A 26538-nucleotide genomic window follows, 5' to 3' on the forward strand; every position below is an offset into this window, starting at 1 on the left:
GGGTATTCACGCACAACCATCTCCAGGGTTTAAAGAGAATGGTGTGAAAAAGACACAAAATCCAGTAAGCGGCAGTTGTCTGGATGAAAATGCCTTGTTGATGGACAGACTGGTCCACACAGGGGCAGAAGATACAGCAGTGGGAGACCACACAGGGGCAGAAGATACAGCAGTGGGAGACCACACAGAGGCAGAAGATACAGCAGTGGGAGACCACACAGGGGCAGAAGATACAGCAGTGGGAGACCACACAGGGGCAGAAGATACAGCAGTGGGAGACCACACAGGGGTAGAAGATACAGCAGTTGGAGACCACATTGGGGTAGAAGATACAGCAATGGGAGACCACACAGAGGCAGAAGATACAGCAGTGGGACACTTTGGGCTCCTTAATACCAGTGGAGAATGATTTCAACACCACAGCCTACCTGAGTATTAAACACCACAGTCTAGCATGTTACTGTTGTTTTCTTCTGATGTCTACTACAGCAGAATAATGCCAACACATTCAAATCATCCCAACCTGGATGAACAGTTCTTGAACATACTCTACTCAAACGGCCATCGCAGTTTCCAGACCCTAATCCAGATCCTAATCCAGACCCTAATCCAGAACATCACCTTTGGGATGTGCTGGAACAATTCGCATCATGGGCATGAAGCAGACAAACCATGTAAGAACTGTGTGATGCACCCTGTCAAATCAATGTCACGAAGATTTAAGGTAGTTCTGAAGGTAAAGGGGGGTCCAACCTCGTACTAGCAAACATCTAGCAATAATGTGTGTGTGTATGAGGAATTTGAGAAGGTGGAGAAATACCAGGGACTGAAAGAAGAAACAGAGAGACTGTGGGAGGTTAACACCAAGGTCGTCCCCATGGTGACAGGGGGCATGGGGCTGTGACCCCTAAGCTGGAGGAGTGGCTTCAACACATGACATCATCAATCTGTTATATTATATTATTATAATATATTATATATATTCTCAAGTTCCAAGGCAGAGACAGAATGACAGAGAGGAAGAGAGACTAGGATGGAGTGACAGACAAAAACAGATATATAGAGAGAAAAGGATACAGAAACCGGGGAAAGGAGAGAAATAGACGGGCCGGGTGACAGACAGGGAGGGAAAGAGTAGGGGAGAGAGATGGAGAGAGGGAGAGTGAGATGGGGAGAGAGAGAGAGATGGAGAGAGGGAGAGTGAGATGGGGAGAGAGAGTGAGATGGAGAGAGGGAGAGTGAGATGGGGAGAGAGAGTGAGATGGAGAGAGAGAGTGAGATGGGGAGAGGGAGAGAGATGGAGAGAGGGAGAGTGAGATGGAGAGAGAGAGTGAGATGGAGAGAGGGAGAGAGATGGAGAGAGGGAGAGTGAGATGGGGAGAGAGAGTGAGATGGAGAGAGGGAGAGTGAGATGGGGAGAGAGAGTGAGATGGAGAGAGAGAGTGAGATGGGGAGAGGGAGAGTGAGATGGAGAGAGAGAGTGAGATGGAGAGAGGGAGAGTGAGATGGAGAGAGAGAGTGAGATGGAGAGAGGGAGAGTGAGATGGGGAGAGAGAGTGAGATGGAGAGAGGGAGAGTGAGATGGGGAGAGAGAGTGAGATGGAGAGAGGGAGAGTGAGATGGGGAGAGAGAGTGAGATGGAGAGAGAGAGTGAGATGGGGAGAGGGAGAGAGATGGAGAGAGGGAGAGTGAGATGGAGAGAGAGAGTGAGATGGAGAGAGAGAGAGAGAGATGGGGAGAGAGAGAGTGAGATGGAGAGAGAGAGAGAGATGGGGAGAGAGAGAGTGAGATGGGGAGAGAGAGAGTGAGATGGAGAGATGGGAGAGATAGAGAAGGTAGTAAGGGTGTGAATAAGTGAGTAAGAGGTAGGGTTGAGAGGAGAGGAGATATGTGTGGGGAATCAGTCAGTGAGAAATATGAAACACTGAACAAAAGAGAAAAGAATGAGAAACAGAAGGTATGGAGAATGAGAGAGAATGAGACAAAAATACAATCCAGACCAGCAGGAAAGAGAAACAAGTGAGAGATCTCAGGGTGGATCCTGGGTGACGTCAGATACGAGAACAGATCAAGGACTCAGGAGCAGAACAAGATGTGTGTGTGTGTGTGTGTGTGTGTGTGTGTGTGTGTGTGTGTGTGTGTGTGTGTGTGTGTGTGTGTGTGTGTGCGTGTGAGTGTGTGTGTGTGTGTGTGAGAGTGTGTGTGTGTGTGTGTGTGTGTGTGTGTGTGTGTGTGTGTGTGAGAGTGTGTGTGTGAGAGTGTGTGTGTGTGTGTGTGTGTGTGTGTGTGAGTGTGAGTGCACATGCATGCGTGTGTGTGGTGCCTGCCTTTGACTGGTGTGTTGTGAGAACACAGCCAGTGCTGTTCCTACCGCTGGTGGTGTAAACACTGCTCTTTATCTGCCTACCTACTCACTCACATCACTACTCTGCAGCAGCAAGAGGAAAAGACGACAGGCAGACATGTGTAAATACACACCGTAGGAACCTGTGTGTGTGTGTGTGTGTGTGTGTGTGTGGGTGTGTGTGTGTGGGTGTGTGTGTGAGTGTGTGTGTGTGTGTGTGTGTGTGTGTGTGTGTGTGTTTGTGTGTGTGCGTGTGGATGTGTGTGTGTGTGTGTGTGGATGTGGATGTGTGTGTGTGTGTGTGTGTGGATGTGTGTGTGTGTGTGTGTGTGTGTGTATGTGTGTGTGTGTGTGCGTGCGTGCATTCGGGCTTGTGTGTGTGTGTGTGTGTGTATGCGTCTGTGTGTGCATATGTGTGCCTGCATATAGGTATGCATGTGCGTTTGTTTGTCTGTGTGTGCGTGTGAAACCTGTTTGGATATTGAGCCAGTAGGTGATGATTTTGTCCGCAGCGATGGGCTCTTTATGTGTGTGTGTGTGTGTGTGTGTGTGTGTGTGTGTGTGTGTGTGTGTGTGTGTGTGTGTGTATGCGTGTGTGTGTGTGTGTGTGTGTGTGTGTGTGTGTGTGTGTGTGTGTGTGTGTGTGTGTGTGTGTGTGTGTGTAGATATGTGTCTGTGTGTATGTGTGTGTGTATTACCTGTTGGATATTGAGCCAATAGCCGATGATTTTATCTCCAGCGGTGGGCTCCTTCTGTGTCCACTGAAGGTTGTAGGAATATTTACTCCCCTTCAATATGCGAATAGGGTTTGGTGTGTCATAGTAAAACTCCACGTTGTAGGGCCGCGCTGAAGTGAACAGAGAAGAAAAGCGTTAAAGATCGACGTTTTTAAATTGAATGAATGAAAGGTCTCAAATATTTACATGTAGAAACACAATCCCAGAAGTTTACAGATGCCCACACTCTACTCTCGATACTGCACTGATATTAATTACAGAGAGAATGGTAATAGATCAGGAATGAGTGTGTGTGTGTGTGTGTGTGTGTGTGTGTGTGTGTGTGTGTGTGTGTGTGTGTGTGTGTTTTGAAGACTCTCTGGGTCTTTCCTCTCTATAATACTCAGTCAGCCTCTAAACTTCCCCAGACGGAGGCCACACCACAATATAATAATTAGCAAACACAGCATGATGGTGTCAAATGCTCACACCCTATCACCTAGATTGTGCACCCTAACACCTCTGTTATGCACCCTAACCCCGATGGTATGCACCCTAACATAGAGGTTATGAAGTTTCACACCTAGGTTATGCACCCTAACACAGAGGTTATGCACTATAACACCTAGATTATGCACTCTGACAGCTAGGTTATGCCCCCCTAACACCTATGTGACTATGGAAGTTCACCGATGCAGGTGAAATAAAGTTAGAGTAAGACTACCTAATGAAAATCAATCTCAATCACATAAATGCACACAGAAATCATTAAGCAGTTTATAAGGCGCCTTCCCTTCCAAACACCACCAACACAAAAAATGACCCGTTTTCTAGGACTCTGTGTCTGGATTGAAGAAAATAACACGGTTATGGATTGCAATCTTCAGAGCCACGCAGACATAGCCCAGGGTGCTCTTAAACGAACAGGTGCATCTGTGGGTGGTGAGGAGCTGCCGCTCACTGACAGCATTAGCGTGATTTAGCTGCCACTCAGGTGGAGACGTCTCATCGCAGCAGAGCTGAGACAAGCTCTCCCCTTGACGGGAGAAGCCGTCAAATCTGCAAAGAAACCCGCCAATTTCCCACCTGTGTGGGACTGAAGACATAGCGGGACATAGCGGAGTGTTATCTCTGAGCATGGCCCCACCGTTGTGAGCCGAGCAACCTTAAAACGACTGTGACCACCTGCAACTGTTTCTTCGTGGTGTCTCATCAGCGGTTACCTGTGACGAAGAAGGTGCAGGTGGACGAGCCAACCCCGTTGCTGACTTGACATTTGTAGGTGCCGTTGTTGCTGGGATCCAGTACGAAGCGGAGCTGGGGGCTCTCCAGGGGCTCCACCGGCGGAGGATTCCGGACCGGAGCGCCGTTCAGGGTCCAGTCGGCCGACACTACTCGGTTCGGGTTGGATTTCTGGATGGCGCAGCGGAGGATGACCGTGTCGTAGTTGGGGGATCGGACTTCCTTGAACACGGGGTCCACCACGGGAGGATCTACAGGTGAGAGCGTGTGAGACCACGTCAAACGAGCGCTTCAAAGTCGGCGATAAAGATCGACCCCACTGCAGCGCCCACACAGCGGACCACAGCGTGCACCTGTTCCAATGCTCAGAGACGACAGCGAGCCCTTGCAACAAAACGCGATGATGCCCTACACCGTAGCCCTGAGGTACTCCGCCCGCACTCGGTCCGGAGGGCGTCGTGTTTGTACACGTCGTGTTTATGTAGCAGTTGTGCAAGCATGGACACTGTTCATTAAATCAGTGCAGAAAAACTCCGTCCATGGTAATTGTACATAATCAATTTAACATGCGCGTGTGTCGTCCACGGATTAACTGCAGGCTATTAGCGCTTACATAAGAAAACTGCACGGGCTACAATAACCACACACCACTTACTGAGACTGTACACTAGAGCATGATAATGCAGTTAATGTGCTCATGCACATTACCTTTAATGGGAGGCAGCGGTGGGTCTCAACATATTATTCAATGTAACAGTAAAGAAGTTAAGCTAACTTGCATCATTTGTAGACTAATACATAAAATAAACTGTAATCCACAGGCCAAGTGTTTGTACTTTATACTGCAAACCAAGGCGTTTGAATTTTCTAGCATGTTGAAGTGCAAAAATGATCTTAAAAGATTTTTAAAATGCAACATTTAGAATGACTCCCTCCACCTTTCAGATGTCGGAGACAAACGGGCCTTAACGAGGTCTCCTCCACCTTTCAGATGCCAGTGAGTGGAGGAGGTGGTGTCAGGCCAACGCTGCAGAGATAGGAGGGAGAATAAAGGAGGCACCCAAGACCATCAAATGTTCCATTTAATTCCATCTCCACTGCATCTCTTTGGCAGTGGGACACAGAAGATGCTTATCATAGACAACTGTATAGGATGGCCTCCTAATTGCTGACTGGACCGGTGAGGGCTGGCGGTGGCCGCACACACACTGCTTGCACTCCAAAGCATCTCGGTATGTGTGAAAACACACGCGGTCGGTGTCAAACCTGCTCCTCATCACAACTGTGCTTACAAATCCCTCCAGGATGTGTCCGACCTGGCCGTGTAGAATCGGGTCACATGATCCTCAGAGACACCCCCCCCCCCCTCCTCCCCATTGCCAGCAATGTTTCTCCGCGTGGATCATGAGGTTTGGAGCTGTATGCCATCGTCGTGGAGAGCCAAGCCAAACGAGGCCCAGACAGACGCACGCGTGCCGGCCGGACAGGCGGAGAGGAGAGCTGAGCAGGACCAGCTGCTCGCTGGGACACGTCTCCCGCACCGCCTGTGTGTGTGTGTGTGTGTGTGTGTGTGTGTGTGTGTGTGTGTGTGTGTGTGTCTCCAGCGCCAGGGGCTGTGTGAACAGACGGGAGGGGGAGGTTGGCAGAGACAGAGACATCACTCTGTCTGCAGAGCCTGTCTCTTCTGCTTGTGAGTAACAACTCGGACCTTTGGGATGTGTGTGTGTGAAAAAAAGAGGGAAAACAACGTAACAGAGCAGAAGAGGTGGGTTCTCCAGAAAGTGTAATTAACATGACGCATGACGTGTGTGTGAGTGCACTGTAATTATTGCCGATAATAATTGCCTAATTTAAACTGGAGAGTCAAAGCCGTTGCTGTGTTAGAGCGTACGCCATATGTTGATGTACACTCTGAAGGAATGGCCCGCTTCTTCCTCACACGCATTCCTGTACATTTCTGATTTAATTTCAGAATAAGGGAACCCATAAATAGCATCACAGCTCACGCAGGAGGAAGAGTGGTAGACTGAGGTACCCGCTGGCAACCATGGGCTAGAACGGACATGCTGGGTGTGTGTGTGTGTGTGTGTGTGTGTGTGTGTGTGTGTGTGTGTGTGTGTGTGTGTGTGTGTGTGTGTGTGTCTGTGTGTGAATGAGCATATGTGTGTGGATTTAGGCGTGTGTGTGTGTGTATGTGTGTGGGTGTGTTAGTGTGTGTGAGTGTGTGTGTATGATTGTGTGTGTGTGTGTGGGTGTGTGGGTGTGTGTCTGAATAGGCGAGGAGAGAATTATATTCATTGCCAAGAAGTAAAAGTCATAAAATTTTAATTCCTACCTAAATTTCAATTCCTTTTCTCCTTTGAAAAAAGAAGAAAGTGAAAGACAGAGAGAGAGAGAGGGAGAGAAAGACAGAGGGCAGGAGAGACAAAGGGGGAGAGAGAGGCAGAGAGAGAGGGAGTAAGAGAGATGGAGAAAGGGAGGGAGAGAGAGAGAGAGAGAGAGAGAGAGAGAGAGAGAGAGAGAGAGAGATAGAGGGAGGTTGGAGTCTGCAGCCTATAATCAAGCCTTTTGCCTCTGCACAGAGCCTTAGAGAAGATAGAACGTGTGTGTGTGTGTGTGTGTGTGTGTGTGTGTATGTGTGTGTAGGTGTGTGTATGTGCGTATGTGATAAACAGTCATGTACAAGCAGCGTAATGACAAGTTTGTGGCAGCTGTGAACTAAAGGTGTGCACGCCGTGTGCACTAAAGCTGACAGACGGCTGAGGGGGCGGAGCCAGGCTCCTCCACACGTCTCACTAATTTCCCACAAATCCCCTCCTCCGAGTGCTCCCTGCTACTAACCCTCACAGGGGATCCTTTCAGCGAGACCCCGTTAAATACATGAAGTCCATTATCAAAGCGCAGTGCCTTCTGCTAATGGCCTGCTGATGTAGAGGGCTGGGCGCGGTTAGTGTGGAGTGGTGCGGAGTTAACGCTAATGAATTCGCAGCCCTGAATTCGGACACTTAGGAAGCACACTACTGCTCGTATCGTAATGGAGGCATTATTGAACGTGTGAATGCATTAATGCGCACGGGCGCCTCAAAGAGGCTGCGTTTAAATGTGGAGCGGAACGGGGCGGAGCCTCATCAATAACAGGAGACCGTGTCATAATGGATCATGAAAGGGGTGGGGTCTCATTGATAATAGACGACTGCTGAGAGGCTCTTAATGGAACCCACATGTCCCTCTGCCTCGGTGAACTTGTCCCTCACTTACAGAGCTGTGCTTAAGCCTGTGTGAAAATGACATTCGAAGACACTTCATCAGACCACGTCTGATCATGGTCTCATCAAACTCTCTGTGGTCTCCAGCGCAGTGCGATCGGAAACACGACAGGGTATTCCGACGCTCTGCCGGACGGCTCCGCACCATGACAGCATGAGCGGCACTCTAAAGATCCTCCATCTCGGAACGCCGGGTGGAGAAAACAGCACCTCCCAGATCAGCTACTCGGATCAGCCGTGCTGTTAGATGCACTGGACCACTGATTGGGTGGACAGCGATTCCAGTAAACCCGACCACCATTACATTTACAGAACAGATGTCTGGCTGTCAGATAGAAACATTAAAGGAAGCAAAACAGGTAGAAAGTGCAGTTGTGCTCCGAGGTTGGGAGTAAAACACACCCCGTTCGCATCGAACGTCTCGCCAGCGGATCAAAGCAGAACTGATTCATATGCATCACATCCGCATTGACTGGGAAGATGAAAGAAAAACTCTTAAATATGGATCGGGACTGTTGAACGCCTCACACACAGCCGTCTTCTCCTGTGATCACCAGCGTAATGAGATGCGGTACTCACATTCCACGTTGAGCTGCACCTGCGCGACCCTGCGTTTAATGTTCAGGCCGTTGTAGGGCGCCGTCTGGCAGCGATACGCTCCCATCATGTCCCGCGTCACGTTCCTGATGCGCAGACGGCCGTCTCGCGTCTCCACCGTCCAATCGCCCGAAGGCATGGGCAGGTCCTTGTTGACACGGGACCAGAGCACAGGTGGGCGGGGCTTGCCGTCTGCTACGCACACGAGCTCGGCCGTCCCGCCCTCCGACGCATTGACCACGCCCCAACCGGCAGGCACACTCAGGACTGGGGGAACAACTGGAAAAGAGAATTGAGACACAGGAAGAGGGGTGAGATATCACTCACACACACACAAGCTCACACACACACACACACACACACACACACACACACACACACACACACACACACACACACAGATCGTTAGAAAATGTGAATTCTAAAATACTAATACAGACCAAACCAAAAAAAAAACATCTGTGGTTTTCCACTGGTTCCACTCTAAGCCATTCCAGACACATTTGGACACACTCAAAGTGGGATCTGTCTCTAAACCTAGAGTGGGACATGTCTCTAACCCTATCATGTATCTGCTACTCTGCTGAAGGATGACATCAGAGCAACCAACGATGTGTACACATTATAACATGTAAGGAAGCTGCAAATATATACAGTGCAGCAATCATTCAGCACAAAACACTCAAGCCGGGGAGAGACACTACACTGCAGGCTTTTAATGGCAAGGCGACATAAACAAACTACATTTGCTTATACTTAGTACGCTCAAGGTTGCACACGCTCATTAATTGATTAGATTAAGGTAGAAATTCGGGCTTCTGAAGCAACAGCAGGTCTTTTTACCAGCCTTACTGGAAGCAGTGTCATGCCAGTGCACGTGTGTGTGTGTGTACACGCATGTGGGTGTACTCGCGTGTGTGTTCACGCATGTGGGTGTACTCGCGTGTGTGTTCACGCTTGTGGGTGTACTCGCGTGTGTGTTCACGCATGTGGGTGTACTCGCGTGTGTGTTCACGCTTGTGGGTGTACTCACGTGTGTGTTCACGCATGTGGGTGTACTCACGTGTGTGTTCACGCATGTGGGTGTACTCGCGTGTGTGTACACGCATGTGGGTGTACTCGCGTGTGTGTTCACGCTTGTGGGTGTACTCACGTGTGTGTTCACGCATGTGGGTGTACTCGCGTGTGTGTTCACGCATGTGGGTGTACTCGCGTGTGTGTTCACGCATGTGGGTGTACTCGCGTGTGTGTTCACGCATGTGGGTGTACTCGCGTGTGTGTACACGCATGTGGGTGTACTCGCGTGTGTGTTCACGCATGTGGGTGTACTCGCGTGTGTGTACACGCTTGTGGGTGTACTCACGTGTGTGTTGACGCATGTGGGTGTTCTCGCGTGTGTGTTCACGCTTGTGGGCGTACTCGTGTGTGTTCACGCTTGTGGGCGTACTCGCGTGTGTGTTCACGCTTGTGGGCGTACTCGCGTGTGTGTTCACGCTTGTGGGTGTACTCGCGTGTGTGTTCACGCATGTGGGCGTACTCGCGTGTGTGTTCACGCATGTGGGCGTACTCGCGTGTGTGTTCACGCTTGTGGGCGTACTCGCGTGTGTGTTCACGCTTGTGGGTGTACTCGTGTGTGTTCACGCTTGTGGGCGTACTCGCGTGTGTGTTCACGCTTGTGGGCGTACTCGCGTTTGTGTTCACGCTTGTGGGCGTACTCGCGTGTGTGTTCACGCTTGTGGGTGTACTCGCGTGTGGGTTCACGCTTGTGGGCGTACTCGCGTTTGTGTTCACGCTTGTGGGCGTACTCGCGTGTGTGTTCACGCTTGTGGGCGTACTCGCGTGTGTGTTCACGCATGTGGGCGTACTCGCGTGTGTGTTCACGCGTGTGGGCGTACTCGCGTGTGTGTTCACGCTTGTGGGCGTACTCGCGTGTGTGTTCACGCTTGTGGGTGTACTCGTGTGTGTTCACGCTTGTGGGCGTACCCGCGTGTGTGTTCACGCTTGTGGGCGTACTCGCGTGTGTGTTCACGCTTGTGGGTGTACTCGCGTGTGTGTTCACGCATGTGGGTGTACTCGCGTGTGTGTTCACGCATGTGGGTGTACTCGCGTGTGTGTTCACGCTTGTGGGTGTACTCGTGTGTGTTCACGCATGTGGGTGTACTCGCGTGTGTGTTCACGCTTGTGGGTGTACTCGTGTGTGTTCACGCATGTGGGCGTACTCGCGTGTGTGTACACGCATGTGGGTGTACTCGCGTGTGTGTTCACGCATGTGGGTGTACTCGCGTGTGTGTACACGCTTGTGGGTGTACTCACGTGTGTGTTGACGCATGTGGGTGTTCTCGCGTGTGTGTTCACGCTTGTGGGCGTACTCGTGTGTGTTCACGCTTGTGGGCGTACTCGCGTGTGTGTTCACGCTTGTGGGCGTACTCGCGTGTGTGTTCACGCTTGTGGGTGTACTCGCGTGTGTGTTCACGCATGTGGGCGTACTCGCGTGTGTGTTCACGCTTGTGGGCGTACTCGCGTGTGTGTTCACGCTTGTGGGTGTACTCGTGTGTGTTCACGCTTGTGGGCGTACTCGCGTGTGTGTTCACGCTTGTGGGCGTACTCGCGTTTGTGTTCACGCTTGTGGGCGTACTCGCGTGTGTGTTCACGCTTGTGGGTGTACTCGCGTGTGTGTTCACGCTTGTGGGCGTACTCGCGTTTGTGTTCACGCTTGTGGGCGTACTCGCGTGTGTGTTCACGCTTGTGGGCGTACTCGCGTGTGTGTTCACGCATGTGGGCGTACTCGCGTGTGTGTTCATGCTTGTGGGCGTACTCGCGTGTGTGTTCACGCTTGTGGGCGTACTCGCGTGTGTGTTCACGCTTGTGGGCGTACTCGCGTGTGTGTTCACGCTTGTGGGTGTACTCGTGTGTGTTCACGCTTGTGGGCGTACCCGCGTGTGTGTTCACGCTTGTGGGCGTACTCGCGTGTGTGTTCACGCTTGTGGGTGTACTCGCGTGTGTGTTCACGCATGTGGGTGTACTCGCGTGTGTGTTCACGCATGTGGGTGTACTCGCGTGTGTGTTCACGCTTGTGGGTGTACTCGTGTGTGTTCACGCATGTGGGCGTACTCGCGTGTGTGTTCACGCTTGTGGGCGTACTCGCGTGTGTGTTCACGCTTGTGGGCGTACTCGCGTGTGTGTTCACGCTTGTGGGCGTACTCGCGTGTGTGTTCACGCTTGTGGGTGTACTCGTGTGTGTTCACGCTTGTGGGCGTACTCGCGTGTGTGTTCACGCTTGTGGGCGTACTCACGTGTGTGTTCACGCTTGTGGGCGTACTCGCGTGTGTGTTCACGCTTGTGGGCGTACTCGCGTGTGTGTTCACGCTTGTGGGTGTACTCGTGTGTGTTCACGCTTGTGGGCGTACTCGCGTGTGTGTTCACGCTTGTGGGCGTACTCGCGTGTGTGTTCACGCTTGTGGGTGTACTCGTGTGTGTGTTCACGCATGTGGGTGTACTCGCGTGTGTGTTCACGCATGTGGGTGTACTCGCGTGTGTGTTCACGCTTGTGGGTGTACTCGCGTGTGTGTTCACGCTTGTGGGTGTACTCGCGTGTGTGTACACACTTGTGGGTGTACTCGCGTGTGTGTTCACGCATGTGGGTGTACTCGCGTGTGTGTACACGCATGTGGGTGTACTCGCGTGTGTGTTCACGCATGTGGGTGTACTCGCGTGTGTGTACACGCTTGTGGGTGTACTCACGTGTGTGTTGACGCATGTGGGTGTTCTCGCGTGTGTGTTCACGCTTGTGGGCGTACTCGTGTGTGTTCACGCTTGTGGGCGTACTCGCGTGTGTGTTCACGCTTGTGGGCGTACTCGCGTGTGTGTTCACGCTTGTGGGTGTACTCGCGTGTGTGTTCACGCATGTGGGCGTACTCGCGTGTGTGTTCACGCATGTGGGCGTACTCGCGTGTGTGTTCACGCTTGTGGGCGTACTCGCGTGTGTGTTCACGCTTGTGGGTGTACTCGTGTGTGTTCACGCTTGTGGGCGTACTCGCGTGTGTGTTCACGCTTGTGGGCGTACTCGCGTTTGTGTTCACGCTTGTGGGCGTACTCGCGTGTGTGTTCACGCTTGTGGGTGTACTCGCGTGTGTGTTCACGCTTGTGGGCGTACTCGCGTTTGTGTTCACGCTTGTGGGCGTACTCGCGTGTGTGTTCACGCTTGTGGGCGTACTCGCGTGTGTGTTCACGCATGTGGGCGTACTCGCGTGTGTGTTCACGCTTGTGGGCGTACTCGCGTGTGTGTTCACGCTTGTGGGCGTACTCGCGTGTGTGTTCACGCTTGTGGGTGTACTCGTGTGTGTTCACGCTTGTGGGCGTACCCGCGTGTGTGTTCACGCTTGTGGGCGTACTCGCGTGTGTGTTCACGCTTGTGGGTGTACTCGCGTGTGTGTTCACGCATGTGGGTGTACTCGCGTGTGTGTTCACGCATGTGGGTGTACTCGCGTGTGTGTTCACGCTTGTGGGTGTACTCGTGTGTGTTCACGCATGTGGGTGTACTCGCGTGTGTGTTCACGCTTGTGGGTGTACTCGTGTGTGTTCACGCATGTGGGCGTACTCGCGTGTGTGTACACGCATGTGGGTGTACTCGCGTGTGTGTTCACGCATGTGGGTGTACTCGCGTGTGTGTACACGCTTGTGGGTGTACTCACGTGTGTGTTGACGCATGTGGGTGTTCTCGCGTGTGTGTTCACGCTTGTGGGCGTACTCGTGTGTGTTCACGCTTGTGGGCGTACTCGCGTGTGTGTTCACGCTTGTGGGCGTACTCGCGTGTGTGTTCACGCTTGTGGGTGTACTCGCGTGTGTGTTCACGCATGTGGGCGTACTCGCGTGTGTGTTCACGCTTGTGGGCGTACTCGCGTGTGTGTTCACGCTTGTGGGTGTACTCGTGTGTGTTCACGCTTGTGGGCGTACTCGCGTGTGTGTTCACGCTTGTGGGCGTACTCGCGTTTGTGTTCACGCTTGTGGGCGTACTCGCGTGTGTGTTCACGCTTGTGGGTGTACTCGCGTGTGTGTTCACGCTTGTGGGCGTACTCGCGTTTGTGTTCACGCTTGTGGGCGTACTCGCGTGTGTGTTCACGCTTGTGGGCGTACTCGCGTGTGTGTTCACGCATGTGGGCGTACTCGCGTGTGTGTTCACGCTTGTGGGCGTACTCGCGTGTGTGTTCACGCTTGTGGGCGTACTCGCGTGTGTGTTCACGCTTGTGGGCGTACTCGCGTGTGTGTTCACGCTTGTGGGTGTACTCGTGTGTGTTCACGCTTGTGGGCGTACCCGCGTGTGTGTTCACGCTTGTGGGCGTACTCGCGTGTGTGTTCACGCTTGTGGGTGTACTCGCGTGTGTGTTCACGCATGTGGGTGTACTCGCGTGTGTGTTCACGCATGTGGGTGTACTCGCGTGTGTGTTCACGCTTGTGGGTGTACTCGTGTGTGTTCACGCATGTGGGCGTACTCGCGTGTGTGTTCACGCTTGTGGGCGTACTCGCGTGTGTGTTCACGCTTGTGGGCGTACTCGCGTGTGTGTTCACGCTTGTGGGCGTACTCGCGTGTGTGTTCACGCTTGTGGGTGTACTCGTGTGTGTTCACGCTTGTGGGCGTACTCGCGTGTGTGTTCACGCTTGTGGGCGTACTCACGTGTGTGTTCACGCTTGTGGGCGTACTCGCGTGTGTGTTCACGCTTGTGGGCGTACTCGCGTGTGTGTTCACGCTTGTGGGTGTACTCGTGTGTGTTCACGCTTGTGGGCGTACTCGCGTGTGTGTTCACGCTTGTGGGCGTACTCGCGTGTGTGTTCACGCTTGTGGGTGTACTCGTGTGTGTGTTCACGCATGTGGGTGTACTCGCGTGTGTGTTCACGCATGTGGGTGTACTCGCGTGTGTGTTCACGCTTGTGGGTGTACTCGCGTGTGTGTTCACGCTTGTGGGTGTACTCGCGTGTGTGTACACACTTGTGGGTGTACTCGCGTGTGTGTTCACGCTTGTGGGTGTACTCGCGTGTGTGTACACACATGTGGGCGTACTCGCGTGTGTGTTCACGCTTGTGGGCGTACTCGCGTGTGTGTTCACGCTTGTGGGCGTACTCGCGTGTGTGTTCACGCTTGTGGGTGTACTCGCGTGTGTGTTCACGCATGTGGGTGTACTCGCGTGTGTGTTCACGCATGTGGGTGTACTCGCGTGTGTGTTCACGCTTGTGGGTGTACTCGTGTGTGTTCACGCATGTGGGCGTACTCGCGTGTGTGTTCACGCTTGTGGGCGTACTCGCGTGTGTGTTCACGCTTGTGGGCGTACTCGCGTGTGTGTTCACGCTTGTGGGCGTACTCGCGTGTGTGTTCACGCTTGTGGGTGTACTCGTGTGTGTTCACGCTTGTGGGCGTACTCGCGTGTGTGTTCACGCTTGTGGGCGTACTCACGTGTGTGTTCACGCTTGTGGGCGTACTCGCGTGTGTGTTCACGCTTGTGGGCGTACTCGCGTGTGTGTTCACGCTTGTGGGTGTACTCGTGTGTGTTCACGCTTGTGGGCGTACTCGCGTGTGTGTTCACGCTTGTGGGCGTACTCGCGTGTGTGTTCACGCTTGTGGGTGTACTCGTGTGTGTGTTCACGCATGTGGGTGTACTCGCGTGTGTGTTCACGCATGTGGGTGTACTCGCGTGTGTGTTCACGCTTGTGGGTGTACTCGCGTGTGTGTTCACGCTTGTGGGTGTACTCGCGTGTGTGTACACACTTGTGGGTGTACTCGCGTGTGTGTTCACGCATGTGGGTGTACTCGCGTGTGTGTACACGCATGTGGGTGTACTCGCGTGTGTGTTCACGCATGTGGGTGTACTCGCGTGTGTGTGCACGCTTGTGGGTGTACTCACGTGTGTGTTGACGCATGTGGGTGTTCTCGCGTGTGTGTTCACGCTTGTGGGCGTACTTGTGTGTGTTCACGCTTGTGGGCGTACTCGCGTGTGTGTTCACGCTTGTGGGCGTACTCGCGTGTGTGTTCACGCTTGTGGGTGTACTCGCGTGTGTGTTCACGCATGTGGGCGTACTCGCGTGTGTGTTCACGCATGTGGGCGTACTCGCGTGTGTGTTCACGCTTGTGGGCGTACTCGCGTGTGTGTTCACGCTTGTGGGTGTACTCGTGTGTGTTCACGCTTGTGGGCGTACTCGCGTGTGTGTTCACGCTTGTGGGCGTACTCGCGTTTGTGTTCACGCTTGTGGGCGTACTCGCGTGTGTGTTCACGCTTGTGGGTGTACTCGCGTGTGTGTTCACGCTTGTGGGCGTACTCGCGTTTGTGTTCACGCTTGTGGGCGTACTCGCGTGTGTGTTCACGCTTGTGGGCGTACTCGCGTGTGTGTTCACGCATGTGGGCGTACTCGCGTGTGTGTTCACGCTTGTGGGCGTACTCGCGTGTGTGTTCACGCTTGTGGGCGTACTCGCGTGTGTGTTCACGCTTGTGGGTGTACTCGTGTGTGTTCACGCTTGTGGGCGTACCCGCGTGTGTGTTCACGCTTGTGGGCGTACTCGCGTGTGTGTTCACGCTTGTGGGTGTACTCGCGTGTGTGTTCACGCATGTGGGTGTACTCGCGTGTGTGTTCACGCATGTGGGTGTACTCGCGTGTGTGTTCACGCTTGTGGGTGTACTCGTGTGTGTTCACGCATGTGGGTGTACTCGCGTGTGTGTTCACGCTTGTGGGTGTACTCGTGTGTGTTCACGCATGTGGGCGTACTCGCGTGTGTGTACACGCATGTGGGTGTACTCGCGTGTGTGTTCACGCATGTGGGTGTACTCGCGTGTGTGTACACGCTTGTGGGTGTACTCACGTGTGTGTTGACGCATGTGGGTGTTCTCGCGTGTGTGTTCACGCTTGTGGGCGTACTCGTGTGTGTTCACGCTTGTGGGCGTACTCGCGTGTGTGTTCACGCTTGTGGGCGTACTCGCGTGTGTGTTCACGCTTGTGGGTGTACTCGCGTGTGTGTTCACGCATGTGGGCGTACTCGCGTGTGTGTTCACGCTTGTGGGCGTACTCGCGTGTGTGTTCACGCTTGTGGGTGTACTCGTGTGTGTTCACGCTTGTGGGCGTACTCGCGTGTGTGTTCACGCTTGTGGGCGTACTCGCGTTTGTGTTCACGCTTGTGGGCGTACTCGCGTGTGTGTTCACGCTTGTGGGTGTACTCGCGTGTGTGTTCACGCTTGTGGGCGTACTCGCGTTTGTGTTCACGCTTGTGGGCGTACTCGCGTGTGTGTTCACGCTTGTGGGCGTACTCGCGTGTGTGTTCACGCATGTGGGCGTACTCGCGTGTGTGTTCACGCTTGTGGGCGTACTCGCGTGTGTGTTCACGCTTGTGGGCGTACTCGCGTGTGTGTTCACGCTTGTGGGCGTACTCGCGTGTGTGTTCACGCTTGTGGGTGTACTCGTGTGTGTTCACGCTTGTGGGCGTACCCGCGTGTGTGTTCACGCTTGTGGGCGTACTCGCGTGTGTGTTCACGCTTGTGGGTGTACTCGCGTGTGTGTTCACACATGTGGGTGTACTCGCGTGTGTGTTCACGCATGTGGGTGTACTCGCGTGTGTGTTCACGCTTGTGGGTGTACTCGTGTGTGTTCACGCATGTGGGCGTACTCGCGTGTGTGTTCACGCTTGTGGGCGTACTCGCGTGTGTGTTCACGCTTGTGGGCGTACTCGCGTGTGTGTTCACGCTTGTGGGCGTACTCGCGTGTGTGTTCACGCTTGTGGGTGTACTCGTGTGTGTTCACGCTTGTGGGCGTACTCGCGTGTGTGTTCACGCTTGTGGGCGTACTCACGTGTGTGTTCACGCTTGTGGGCGTACTCGCGTGTGTGTTCACGCTTGTGGGCGTACTCGCGTGTGTGTTCACGCTTGTGGGTGTACTCGTGTGTGTTCACGCTTGTGGGCGTACTCGCGTGTGTGTTCACGCTTGTGGGCGTACTCGCGTGTGTGTTCACGCTTGTGGGTGTACTCGTGTGTGTGTTCACGCATGTGGGTGTACTCGCGTGTGTGTTCACGCATGTGGGTGTACTCGCGTGTGTGTTCACGCTTGTGGGTGTACTCGCGTGTGTGTTCACGCTTGTGGGTGTACTCGCGTGTGTGTACACACTTGTGGGTGTACTCGCGTGTGTGTTCACGCTTGTGGGTGTACTCGCGTGTGTGTACACACATGTGGGTGTACTCGCGTGTGTGTTCACGCTTGTGGGCGTACTCGCGTGTGTGTACACGCATGTGGGTGTACTCGCGTGTGTGTACTCGCATGTGTGTTCACGCTTGTGGGTGTACTCACGTGTGTGTTCACGCATGTGGGTGTACTCGCGTGTGTGTACACGCATATGGGCGTACTCGCGTGTGTGTTCACGCTTGTGGGCGTACTCGCGTGTGTGTTCACGCTTGTGGGCGTACTCGCGTGTGTGTTCACGCTTGTGGGTGTACTCGTGTGTGTTCACGCTTGTGGGCGTACTCACGTGTGTGTTCACGCTTGTGGGCGTACTCACGTGTGTGTTCACGCTTGTGGGCGTACTCGCGTGTGTGTTCACGCTTGTGGGCGTACTCGCGTGTGTGTTCACGCTTGTGGGTGTACTCGTGTGTGTTCACGCTTGTGGGCGTACTCGCGTGTGTGTTCACGCTTGTGGGCGTACTCGCGTGTGTGTTCACGCTTGTGGGTGTACTCGTGTGTGTGTTCACGCATGTGGGTGTACTCGCGTGTGTGTTCACGCATGTGGGTGTACTCGCGTGTGTGTTCACGCTTGTGGGTGTACTCGCGTGTGTGTTCACGCTTGTGGGTGTACTCGCGTGTGTGTACACACTTGTGGGTGTACTCGCGTGTGTGTTCACGCATGTGGGTGTACTCGCGTGTGTGTACACGCATGTGGGTGTACTCGCGTGTGTGTTCACGCATGTGGGTGTACTCGCGTGTGTGTACACGCTTGTGGGTGTACTCACGTGTGTGTTGACGCATGTGGGTGTTCTCGCGTGTGTGTTCACGCTTGTGGGCGTACTCGTGTGTGTTCACGCTTGTGGGCGTACTCGCGTGTGTGTTCACGCTTGTGGGCGTACTCGCGTGTGTGTTCACGCTTGTGGGTGTACTCGCGTGTGTGTTCACGCATGTGGGCGTACTCGCGTGTGTGTTCACGCATGTGGGCGTACTCGCGTGTGTGTTCACGCTTGTGGGCGTACTCGCGTGTGTGTTCACGCTTGTGGGTGTACTCGTGTGTGTTCACGCTTGTGGGCGTACTCGCGTGTGTGTTCACGCTTGTGGGCGTACTCGCGTTTGTGTTCACGCTTGTGGGCGTACTCGCGTGTGTGTTCACGCTTGTGGGTGTACTCGCGTGTGTGTTCACGCTTGTGGGCGTACTCGCGTTTGTGTTCACGCTTGTGGGCGTACTCGCGTGTGTGTTCACGCTTGTGGGCGTACTCGCGTGTGTGTTCACGCATGTGGGCGTACTCGCGTGTGTGTTCACGCTTGTGGGCGTACTCGCGTGTGTGTTCACGCTTGTGGGCGTACTCGCGTGTGTGTTCACGCTTGTGGGTGTACTCGTGTGTGTTCACGCTTGTGGGCGTACCCGCGTGTGTGTTCACGCTTGTGGGCGTACTCGCGTGTGTGTTCACGCTTGTGGGTGTACTCGCGTGTGTGTTCACGCATGTGGGTGTACTCGCGTGTGTGTTCACGCATGTGGGTGTACTTGCGTGTGTGTTCACGCTTGTGGGTGTACTCGTGTGTGTTCACGCATGTGGGTGTACTCGCGTGTGTGTTCACGCTTGTGGGTGTACTCGTGTGTGTTCACGCATGTGGGCGTACTCGCGTGTGTGTACACGCATGTGGGTGTACTCGCGTGTGTGTTCACGCATGTGGGTGTACTCGCGTGTGTGTACACGCTTGTGGGTGTACTCACGTGTGTGTTGACGCATGTGGGTGTTCTCGCGTGTGTGTTCACGCTTGTGGGCGTACTCGTGTGTGTTCACGCTTGTGGGCGTACTCGCGTGTGTGTTCACGCTTGTGGGCGTACTCGCGTGTGTGTTCACGCTTGTGGGTGTACTCGCGTGTGTGTTCACGCATGTGGGCGTACTCGCGTGTGTGTTCACGCTTGTGGGCGTACTCGCGTGTGTGTTCACGCTTGTGGGTGTACTCGTGTGTGTTCACGCTTGTGGGCGTACTCGCGTGTGTGTTCACGCTTGTGGGCGTACTCGCGTTTGTGTTCACGCTTGTGGGCGTACTCGCGTGTGTGTTCACGCTTGTGGGTGTACTCGCGTGTGTGTTCACGCTTGTGGGCGTACTCGCGTTTGTGTTCACGCTTGTGGGCGTACTCGCGTGTGTGTTCACGCTTGTGGGCGTACTCGCGTGTGTGTTCACGCATGTGGGCGTACTCGCGTGTGTGTTCATGCTTGTGGGCATACTCGCGTGTGTGTTCACGCTTGTGGGCGTACTCGCGTGTGTGTTCACGCTTGTGGGTGTACTCGCGTGTGTGTTCACGCATGTGGGCGTACTCGCGTGTGTGTTCACGCTTGTGGGCGTACTCGCGTGTGTGTTCACGCTTGTGGGTGTACTCGTGTGTGTTCACGCTTGTGGGCGTACTCGCGTGTGTGTTCACGCTTGTGGGCGTACTCGCGTGTGTGTTCACGCTTGTGGGTGTACTCGTGTGTGTTCACGCTTGTGGGCGTACTCACGTGTGTGTTCACGCTTGTGGGCGTACTCACGTGTGTGTTCACGCTTGTGGGCGTACTCGCGTGTGTGTTCACGCTTGTGGGCGTACTCGCGTGTGTGTTCACGCTTGTGGGTGTACTCGTGTGTGTTCACGCTTGTGGGCGTACTCGCGTGTGTGTTCACGCTTGTGGGCGTACTCGCGTGTGTGTTCACGCTTGTGGGTGTACTCGTGTGTGTGTTCACGCATGTGGGTGTACTCGCGTGTGTGTTCACGCATGTGGGTGTACTCGCGTGTGTGTTCACGCTTGTGGGTGTACTCGCGTGTGTGTTCACGCTTGTGGGTGTACTCGCGTGTGTGTACACACTTGTGGGTGTACTCGCGTGTGTGTTCACGCATGTGGGTGTACTCGCGTGTGTGTACACGCATGTGGGTGTACTCGCGTGTGTGTTCACGCATGTGGGTGTACTCGCGTGTGTGTACACGCTTGTGGGTGTACTCACGTGTGTGTTGACGCATGTGGGTGTTCTCGCGTGTGTGTTCACGCTTGTGGGCGTACTCGTGTGTGTTCACGCTTGTGGGCGTACTCGCGTGTGTGTTCACGCTTGTGGGCGTACTCGCGTGTGTGTTCACGCTTGTGGGTGTACTCGCGTGTGTGTTCACGCATGTGGGCGTACTCGCGTGTGTGTTCACGCATGTGGGCGTACTCGCGTGTGTGTTCACGCTTGTGGGCGTACTCGCGTGTGTGTTCACGCTTGTGGGTGTACTCGTGTGTGTTCACGCTTGTGGGCGTACTCGCGTGTGTGTTCACGCTTGTGGGCGTACTCGCGTTTGTGTTCACGCTTGTGGGCGTACTCGCGTGTGTGTTCACGCTTGTGGGTGTACTCGCGTGTGTGTTCACGCTTGTGGGCGTACTCGCGTTTGTGTTCACGCTTGTGGGCGTACTCGCGTGTGTGTTCACGCTTGTGGGCGTACTCGCGTGTGTGTTCACGCATGTGGGCGTACTCGCGTGTGTGTTCACGCTTGTGGGCGTACTCGCGTGTGTGTTCACGCTTGTGGGCGTACTCGCGTGTGTGTTCACGCTTGTGGGTGTACTCGTGTGTGTTCACGCTTGTGGGCGTACCCGCGTGTGTGTTCACGCTTGTGGGCGTACTCGCGTGTGTGTTCACGCTTGTGGGTGTACTCGCGTGTGTGTTCACGCATGTGGGTGTACTCGCGTGTGTGTTCACGCATGTGGGTGTACTCGCGTGTGTGTTCACGCTTGTGGGTGTACTCGTGTGTGTTCACGCATGTGGGTGTACTCGCGTGTGTGTTCACGCTTGTGGGTGTACTCGTGTGTGTTCACGCATGTGGGCGTACTCGCGTGTGTGTACACGCATGTGGGTGTACTCGCGTGTGTGTTCACGCATGTGGGTGTACTCGCGTGTGTGTACACGCTTGTGGGTGTACTCACGTGTGTGTTGACGCATGTGGGTGTTCTCGCGTGTGTGTTCACGCTTGTGGGCGTACTCGTGTGTGTTCACGCTTGTGGGCGTACTCGCGTGTGTGTTCACGCTTGTGGGCGTACTCGCGTGTGTGTTCACGCTTGTGGGTGTACTCGCGTGTGTGTTCACGCATGTGGGCGTACTCGCGTGTGTGTTCACGCTTGTGGGCGTACTCGCGTGTGTGTTCACGCTTGTGGGTGTACTCGTGTGTGTTCACGCTTGTGGGCGTACTCGCGTGTGTGTTCACGCTTGTGGGCGTACTCGCGTTTGTGTTCACGCTTGTGGGCGTACTCGCGTGTGTGTTCACGCTTGTGGGTGTACTCGCGTGTGTGTTCACGCTTGTGGGCGTACTCGCGTTTGTGTTCACGCTTGTGGGCGTACTCGCGTGTGTGTTCACGCTTGTGGGCGTACTCGCGTGTGTGTTCACGCATGTGGGCGTACTCGCGTGTGTGTTCATGCTTGTGGGCATACTCGCGTGTGTGTTCACGCTTGTGGGCGTACTCGCGTGTGTGTTCACGCTTGTGGGCGTACTCGCGTGTGTGTTCACGCTTGTGGGTGTACTCGTGTGTGTTCACGCTTGTGGGCGTACCCGCGTGTGTGTTCACGCTTGTGGGCGTACTCGCGTGTGTGTTCACGCTTGTGGGTGTACTCGCGTGTGTGTTCACGCATGTGGGTGTACTCGCGTGTGTGTTCACGCATGTGGGTGTACTCGCGTGTGTGTTCACGCTTGTGGGTGTACTCGTGTGTGTTCACGCATGTGGGCGTACTCGCGTGTGTGTTCACGCTTGTGGGCATACTCGCGTGTGTGTTCACGCTTGTGGGCGTACTCGCGTGTGTGTTCACGCTTGTGGGCGTACTCGCGTGTGTGTTCACGCTTGTGGGTGTACTCGTGTGTGTTCACGCTTGTGGGCGTACTCGCGTGTGTGTTCACGCTTGTGGGCGTACTCACGTGTGTGTTCACGCTTGTGGGCGTACTCGCGTGTGTGTTCACGCTTGTGGGCGTACTCGCGTGTGTGTTCACGCTTGTGGGTGTACTCGTGTGTGTTCACGCTTGTGGGCGTACTCGCGTGTGTGTTCACGCTTGTGGGCGTACTCGCGTGTGTGTTCACGCTTGTGGGTGTACTCGTGTGTGTGTTCACGCATGTGGGTGTACTCGCGTGTGTGTTCACGCATGTGGGTGTACTCGCGTGTGTGTTCACGCTTGTGGGTGTACTCGCGTGTGTGTTCACGCTTGTGGGTGTACTCGCGTGTGTGTACACACTTGTGGGTGTACTCGCGTGTGTGTTCACGCTTGTGGGTGTACTCGCGTGTGTGTACACACATGTGGGTGTACTCGCGTGTGTGTTCACGCTTGTGAGCGTACTCGCGTGTGTGTACACGCATGTGGGTGTACTCGCGTGTGTGTACTCGCATGTGTGTTCACGCTTGTGGGTGTACTCACGTGTGTGTTCACGCATGTGGGTGTACTCGCGTGTGTGTACACGCATATGGGCGTACTCGCGTGTGTGTTCACGCATGTGGGCGTACTCGCGTGTGTGTTCACGCATGTGGGCGTACTCGCGTGTGTGTTCACGCTTGTGGGCGTACTCGCGTGTACTCGTCCGCTTTGGCCTTTTTTTCAATAAATAAACGTCATTTGAATGACACTCTGCATCTGCACTGTGAGTGTGTGGTTTCCCCACACCTTCAGCCATCAACCACCCTGCATACAGCCTCCCCATAAAACACCACAGCACAATACGATTTCCATCCGCACGGCGAATATTTGACATTTGTCAATATTTCAGACATTACTAAGATGCAGTGAAGTGCAGTTCCTGTCAATAATGGCTGAGACGAACAGGAAGAAACAGGTCTGAGTGCTCGTAAGTAACATCTCACACGTTCTGGGCTCCCCAGGGCACTCTTAATTCTACGCAGGGGAAAAGCACTTCTTGAAACAGTGAACACAAAGATATTCACCATCCGCAAATAGAAGAATTTGTGATTAAATATCAGTTAATCGGTACCGCTGAGCCTCTGAGTAAGATACACGTAATCTCCGAAAAGAGAGAGAGAGAGGAGAGAAGAAAGAGAGATAAGAGGGAATGTTGATATACGGAGAACCACCTTGCAATCAGTATTCATGTCTTTATTGAACTCCTAAATGTTTAAAGGAAGCAGTGGAGGAATGAGATGGATGGATGGTCTCTGACCTTACTTACTACCCCAGGGGCTAAACGCATAAATCTGCCCCAGACATTTACGCCCCACACCAGAAAAAAATGCATGTGTAGTAATGTAATGGTGTAAAAAATGTAGAATAGATGGTGACAAGATGGAGAAAACATGGAGAACATGGAGGGGTGGTGAGAGATTAGAGAGGCACCATCACTGCCTCCGAAGGTCAACACGAAACAGCAGAGATATAAGAAGTGAGCAAAGGCCACTTCCTGAGAAAAGAGGAAGAGAGATTAGAAAGGCTTCTCAGAGTGTCAGACAAATTTTCACCATCTCAACTGATTCTGAACAGTTTTAAGAAGGACTGAGGCGACCTTCATCATAGAGTCTTCCACGAGGCTCTGTTCTTTTAAGATACACACGCAGTTCAAGACAGACAAACTCACGACAGCTGGAAACATCTAATTGATTGGAACCCTGAGAGACTCCAGCTTGCCTTGGTCTGACAGAGAGAACAGTAGTTGGTTTGATGATGATAAACGCTCTTATACGTCCTTCTGTTCCACAGATTTCCTACCACTGGATTGGTCAGAAAGTGCTGATTGGAAGTGGGCGGGGCATCCCAAATATAGCTCTTGGTTCCGAGGTCTGGAGCAGAGGCCTTTTCTCTGAACGTAACCTGAAGGTGAACACGTCGTTCTGTGGGAGGCTCATGGTTTTTTTTCACGTGTCATTGATTCAAATAGCATGTGAGGACTTTAACCTCTAAACGGAGGTCAAAAACCAGATGAACAAGGGCCAAAACAGTCCATGTGCGTACGTGATATGGAGATTGGTCACACGTCGGAGGCTAGCAGCGTGCCAGGACACAGCTCCAGATCTCCAGCCTGTGTTTTATTCATCACTCGCTGGCTCCTTCTATGGGTAGCGGGAGATCTCTAATGAGAGGAATGGGAGATGCTGCTTATCTATTTTTTATGGTGCCTTCATGGAGGTATTGTGCCCCAAGTCAAATACAGTGTCATTATTATTATCCACTGGACATACATATGCAGGAAGGTTATTTCAGTGGACTTCATCCGACCATCAAAGTATGAGATGAAGCCGGTGTTAAATGAATGTGTCCACTCCATGTGAATATCAAATGTGTGTGCTGACACTGGTGGACGCAGAGATGATGTGACATTAGCAGAGAAGCCAGGAGCAGCTTATGTAGCCCAGTAGGACACTGTGACAGGGCTGAGTGAGAAAGAGACAAAGACCCTCACAACAGTCTGTGGAGTTACGCACGAGGCGACTCGCACGAGGAGACTCGCACGAGGAGTTCACTGCTCTCAAATCTCCACCGCATGGAGTGTGTAGAGCTTGTGACCTCACTCTGGACTCCCTGTATAAATGCTCGTCCTTGTTATAAAAGCAGTTCTTTGTATGATAAGACTGTGCAGAGGAAAGATAACGATTTAAAGATAAAGATGATGGCTGCCCCGTGTTGGGAGCCCAAACAGGCGGGTTCTGGAGAGCCCAATGCAGGTGTGTTTGTGAAGTGGGTGTGTTTGGGAGAGGCAGGCTTGTTTGAGTCCACATCAGGTAGACAGGTGGAGGGGTGGACAGGTAGAGAGGTGGAGGGGTGGACAGGTGGAGAGGTAGACAGGCGGAGGGGTGGACAGGTAGAAAGGTGGAGGTGTGGACAGGTAGAGAGGTGGAGGGGTGGACAGGTGAGCAGGTAGACAGGTGGAGGGGTGGGCAGGTAGAGAGGTAGACAGGCGGAGGGGTGGACAGGTAGACAGGTGGAGGGGTGGACAGGTGGAGAGGTAGACAGGCGGAGGGGTGGGCAGGTAGACAGGTGGAGGGGTGAACAGGTGGAGGGGTGGACAGGTAGACAGGTGGAGGGGTGGACAGGTGGAGAGGTAGACAGGCGGAGGGGTGGACAGGTAGAGAGGTGGAGGGGAGGACAGGTAGACAGGTGGAGGGGTGGACAGGTGGGCAGGTAGACTGGTGGAGGGGTCGACAGGTACACAGTTGGAGAAGGCCATATAAAAAGGACACCTGGATCCTTGAGTAAGGGATGTGCCTTCACTTCTTTGCACCAAACTAATTCAGGTAATTTCAGAAAGCAAGGAAGGGCTGGAATTTAAAACTTGGAACTATAGATCAGAGGAAGTGTAGAATCCTGGTCCCTAAACCCGATTGAATGAGCAAATAGACCAATCAGGGAGCCCTGTTCTCACCGCTGCTCTGCGTGATGTTGACGTCAACGCGGAGTTCTGGGACGCTGCTCCCGGGGAAGTTGGCCACGCAGCTGTAGGTAGCCTGATCTCGGAACTTCATGTCGATGATCTCCAGACTGCTGGTACAAGGGGGCATGTCGGGGTCGCTACGCAGCACCACGAGACTGTCCGACGGGACGATGGGCACCCCGTTCTTGTACCAGGTGTAGTTGACCTTGTCCTGGGGCTGGGCGTCTGCGTGGCACGACAGCTTGAGGTCACGACCCATCTGGATGGTCTCACTGTCTTTGTTGGAGTCAGGAGTGATCTGGAACGTCAGGTTCTTCATCACTGTGCATGAAGGGAGGGAGAGAGGAAGAGGAGGGATGAGAGGAAGGGCAGGAAGAACACTGCATCGTAGAAGTCTGTCATATAGTAATCACTAATCACTAAATCATAGTTATAGTAATCACTATGTCATAGTTATAGTAATCACTATGTGCACTTATGTGCTCTTAGATGTACAAACACCCTTTTGAACATGAACTGACCGATGACACCAATAATAATTCCCTATTTTTAAATTAAGATTTAACAAATGAAATAAAAAAACATGAATAAACATAACGGCAGCTTTGGCCTCTGGGTCCTTCAGTCCAGACAGAAGCGACTCCACATGTCAGGAAAAATCCTGAAGCCCTGACTCCCCTAGCAGCTGTGTGGCCGCATGACACGTACAAGACCCTGTGTCCCGCAGGTCAAACTGATGTGGAGTTTAACGCCACTCACACCCCCAAAGCCCTGGACCTGGGACGTGCAGTCTGATAGCCAGCCAAACAACTCTGCTACCAGAC

General features: G+C 53.6%; 1 protein-coding gene across 3 annotated transcripts in view; it reads right to left on the reverse strand.

Moving 5' to 3' along the window:
- Positions 1-26538, reverse strand: part of mdga1 (MAM domain containing glycosylphosphatidylinositol anchor 1) — a 184558-nt gene that overhangs the window by 48984 nt on the left and 109036 nt on the right. For all 3 annotated transcript variants that reach the window (XM_076985745.1, XM_076985743.1, XM_076985744.1), the window contains 4 exons: positions 25706-26035; positions 8148-8444; positions 4284-4553; positions 3043-3191 (listed from right to left, as the gene is read on the reverse strand). In XM_076985745.1, coding sequence (XP_076841860.1) covers positions 3043-3191; positions 4284-4553; positions 8148-8444; positions 25706-26035 — 1046 coding nt within the window. The remainder of the gene's footprint in view (positions 1-3042; positions 3192-4283; positions 4554-8147; positions 8445-25705; positions 26036-26538) is intronic.

This window comes from Brachyhypopomus gauderio, unplaced genomic scaffold (assembly GCF_052324685.1).
Source record: "Brachyhypopomus gauderio isolate BG-103 unplaced genomic scaffold, BGAUD_0.2 sc43, whole genome shotgun sequence".
Taxonomy (NCBI): domain Eukaryota; kingdom Metazoa; phylum Chordata; class Actinopteri; order Gymnotiformes; family Hypopomidae; genus Brachyhypopomus; species Brachyhypopomus gauderio.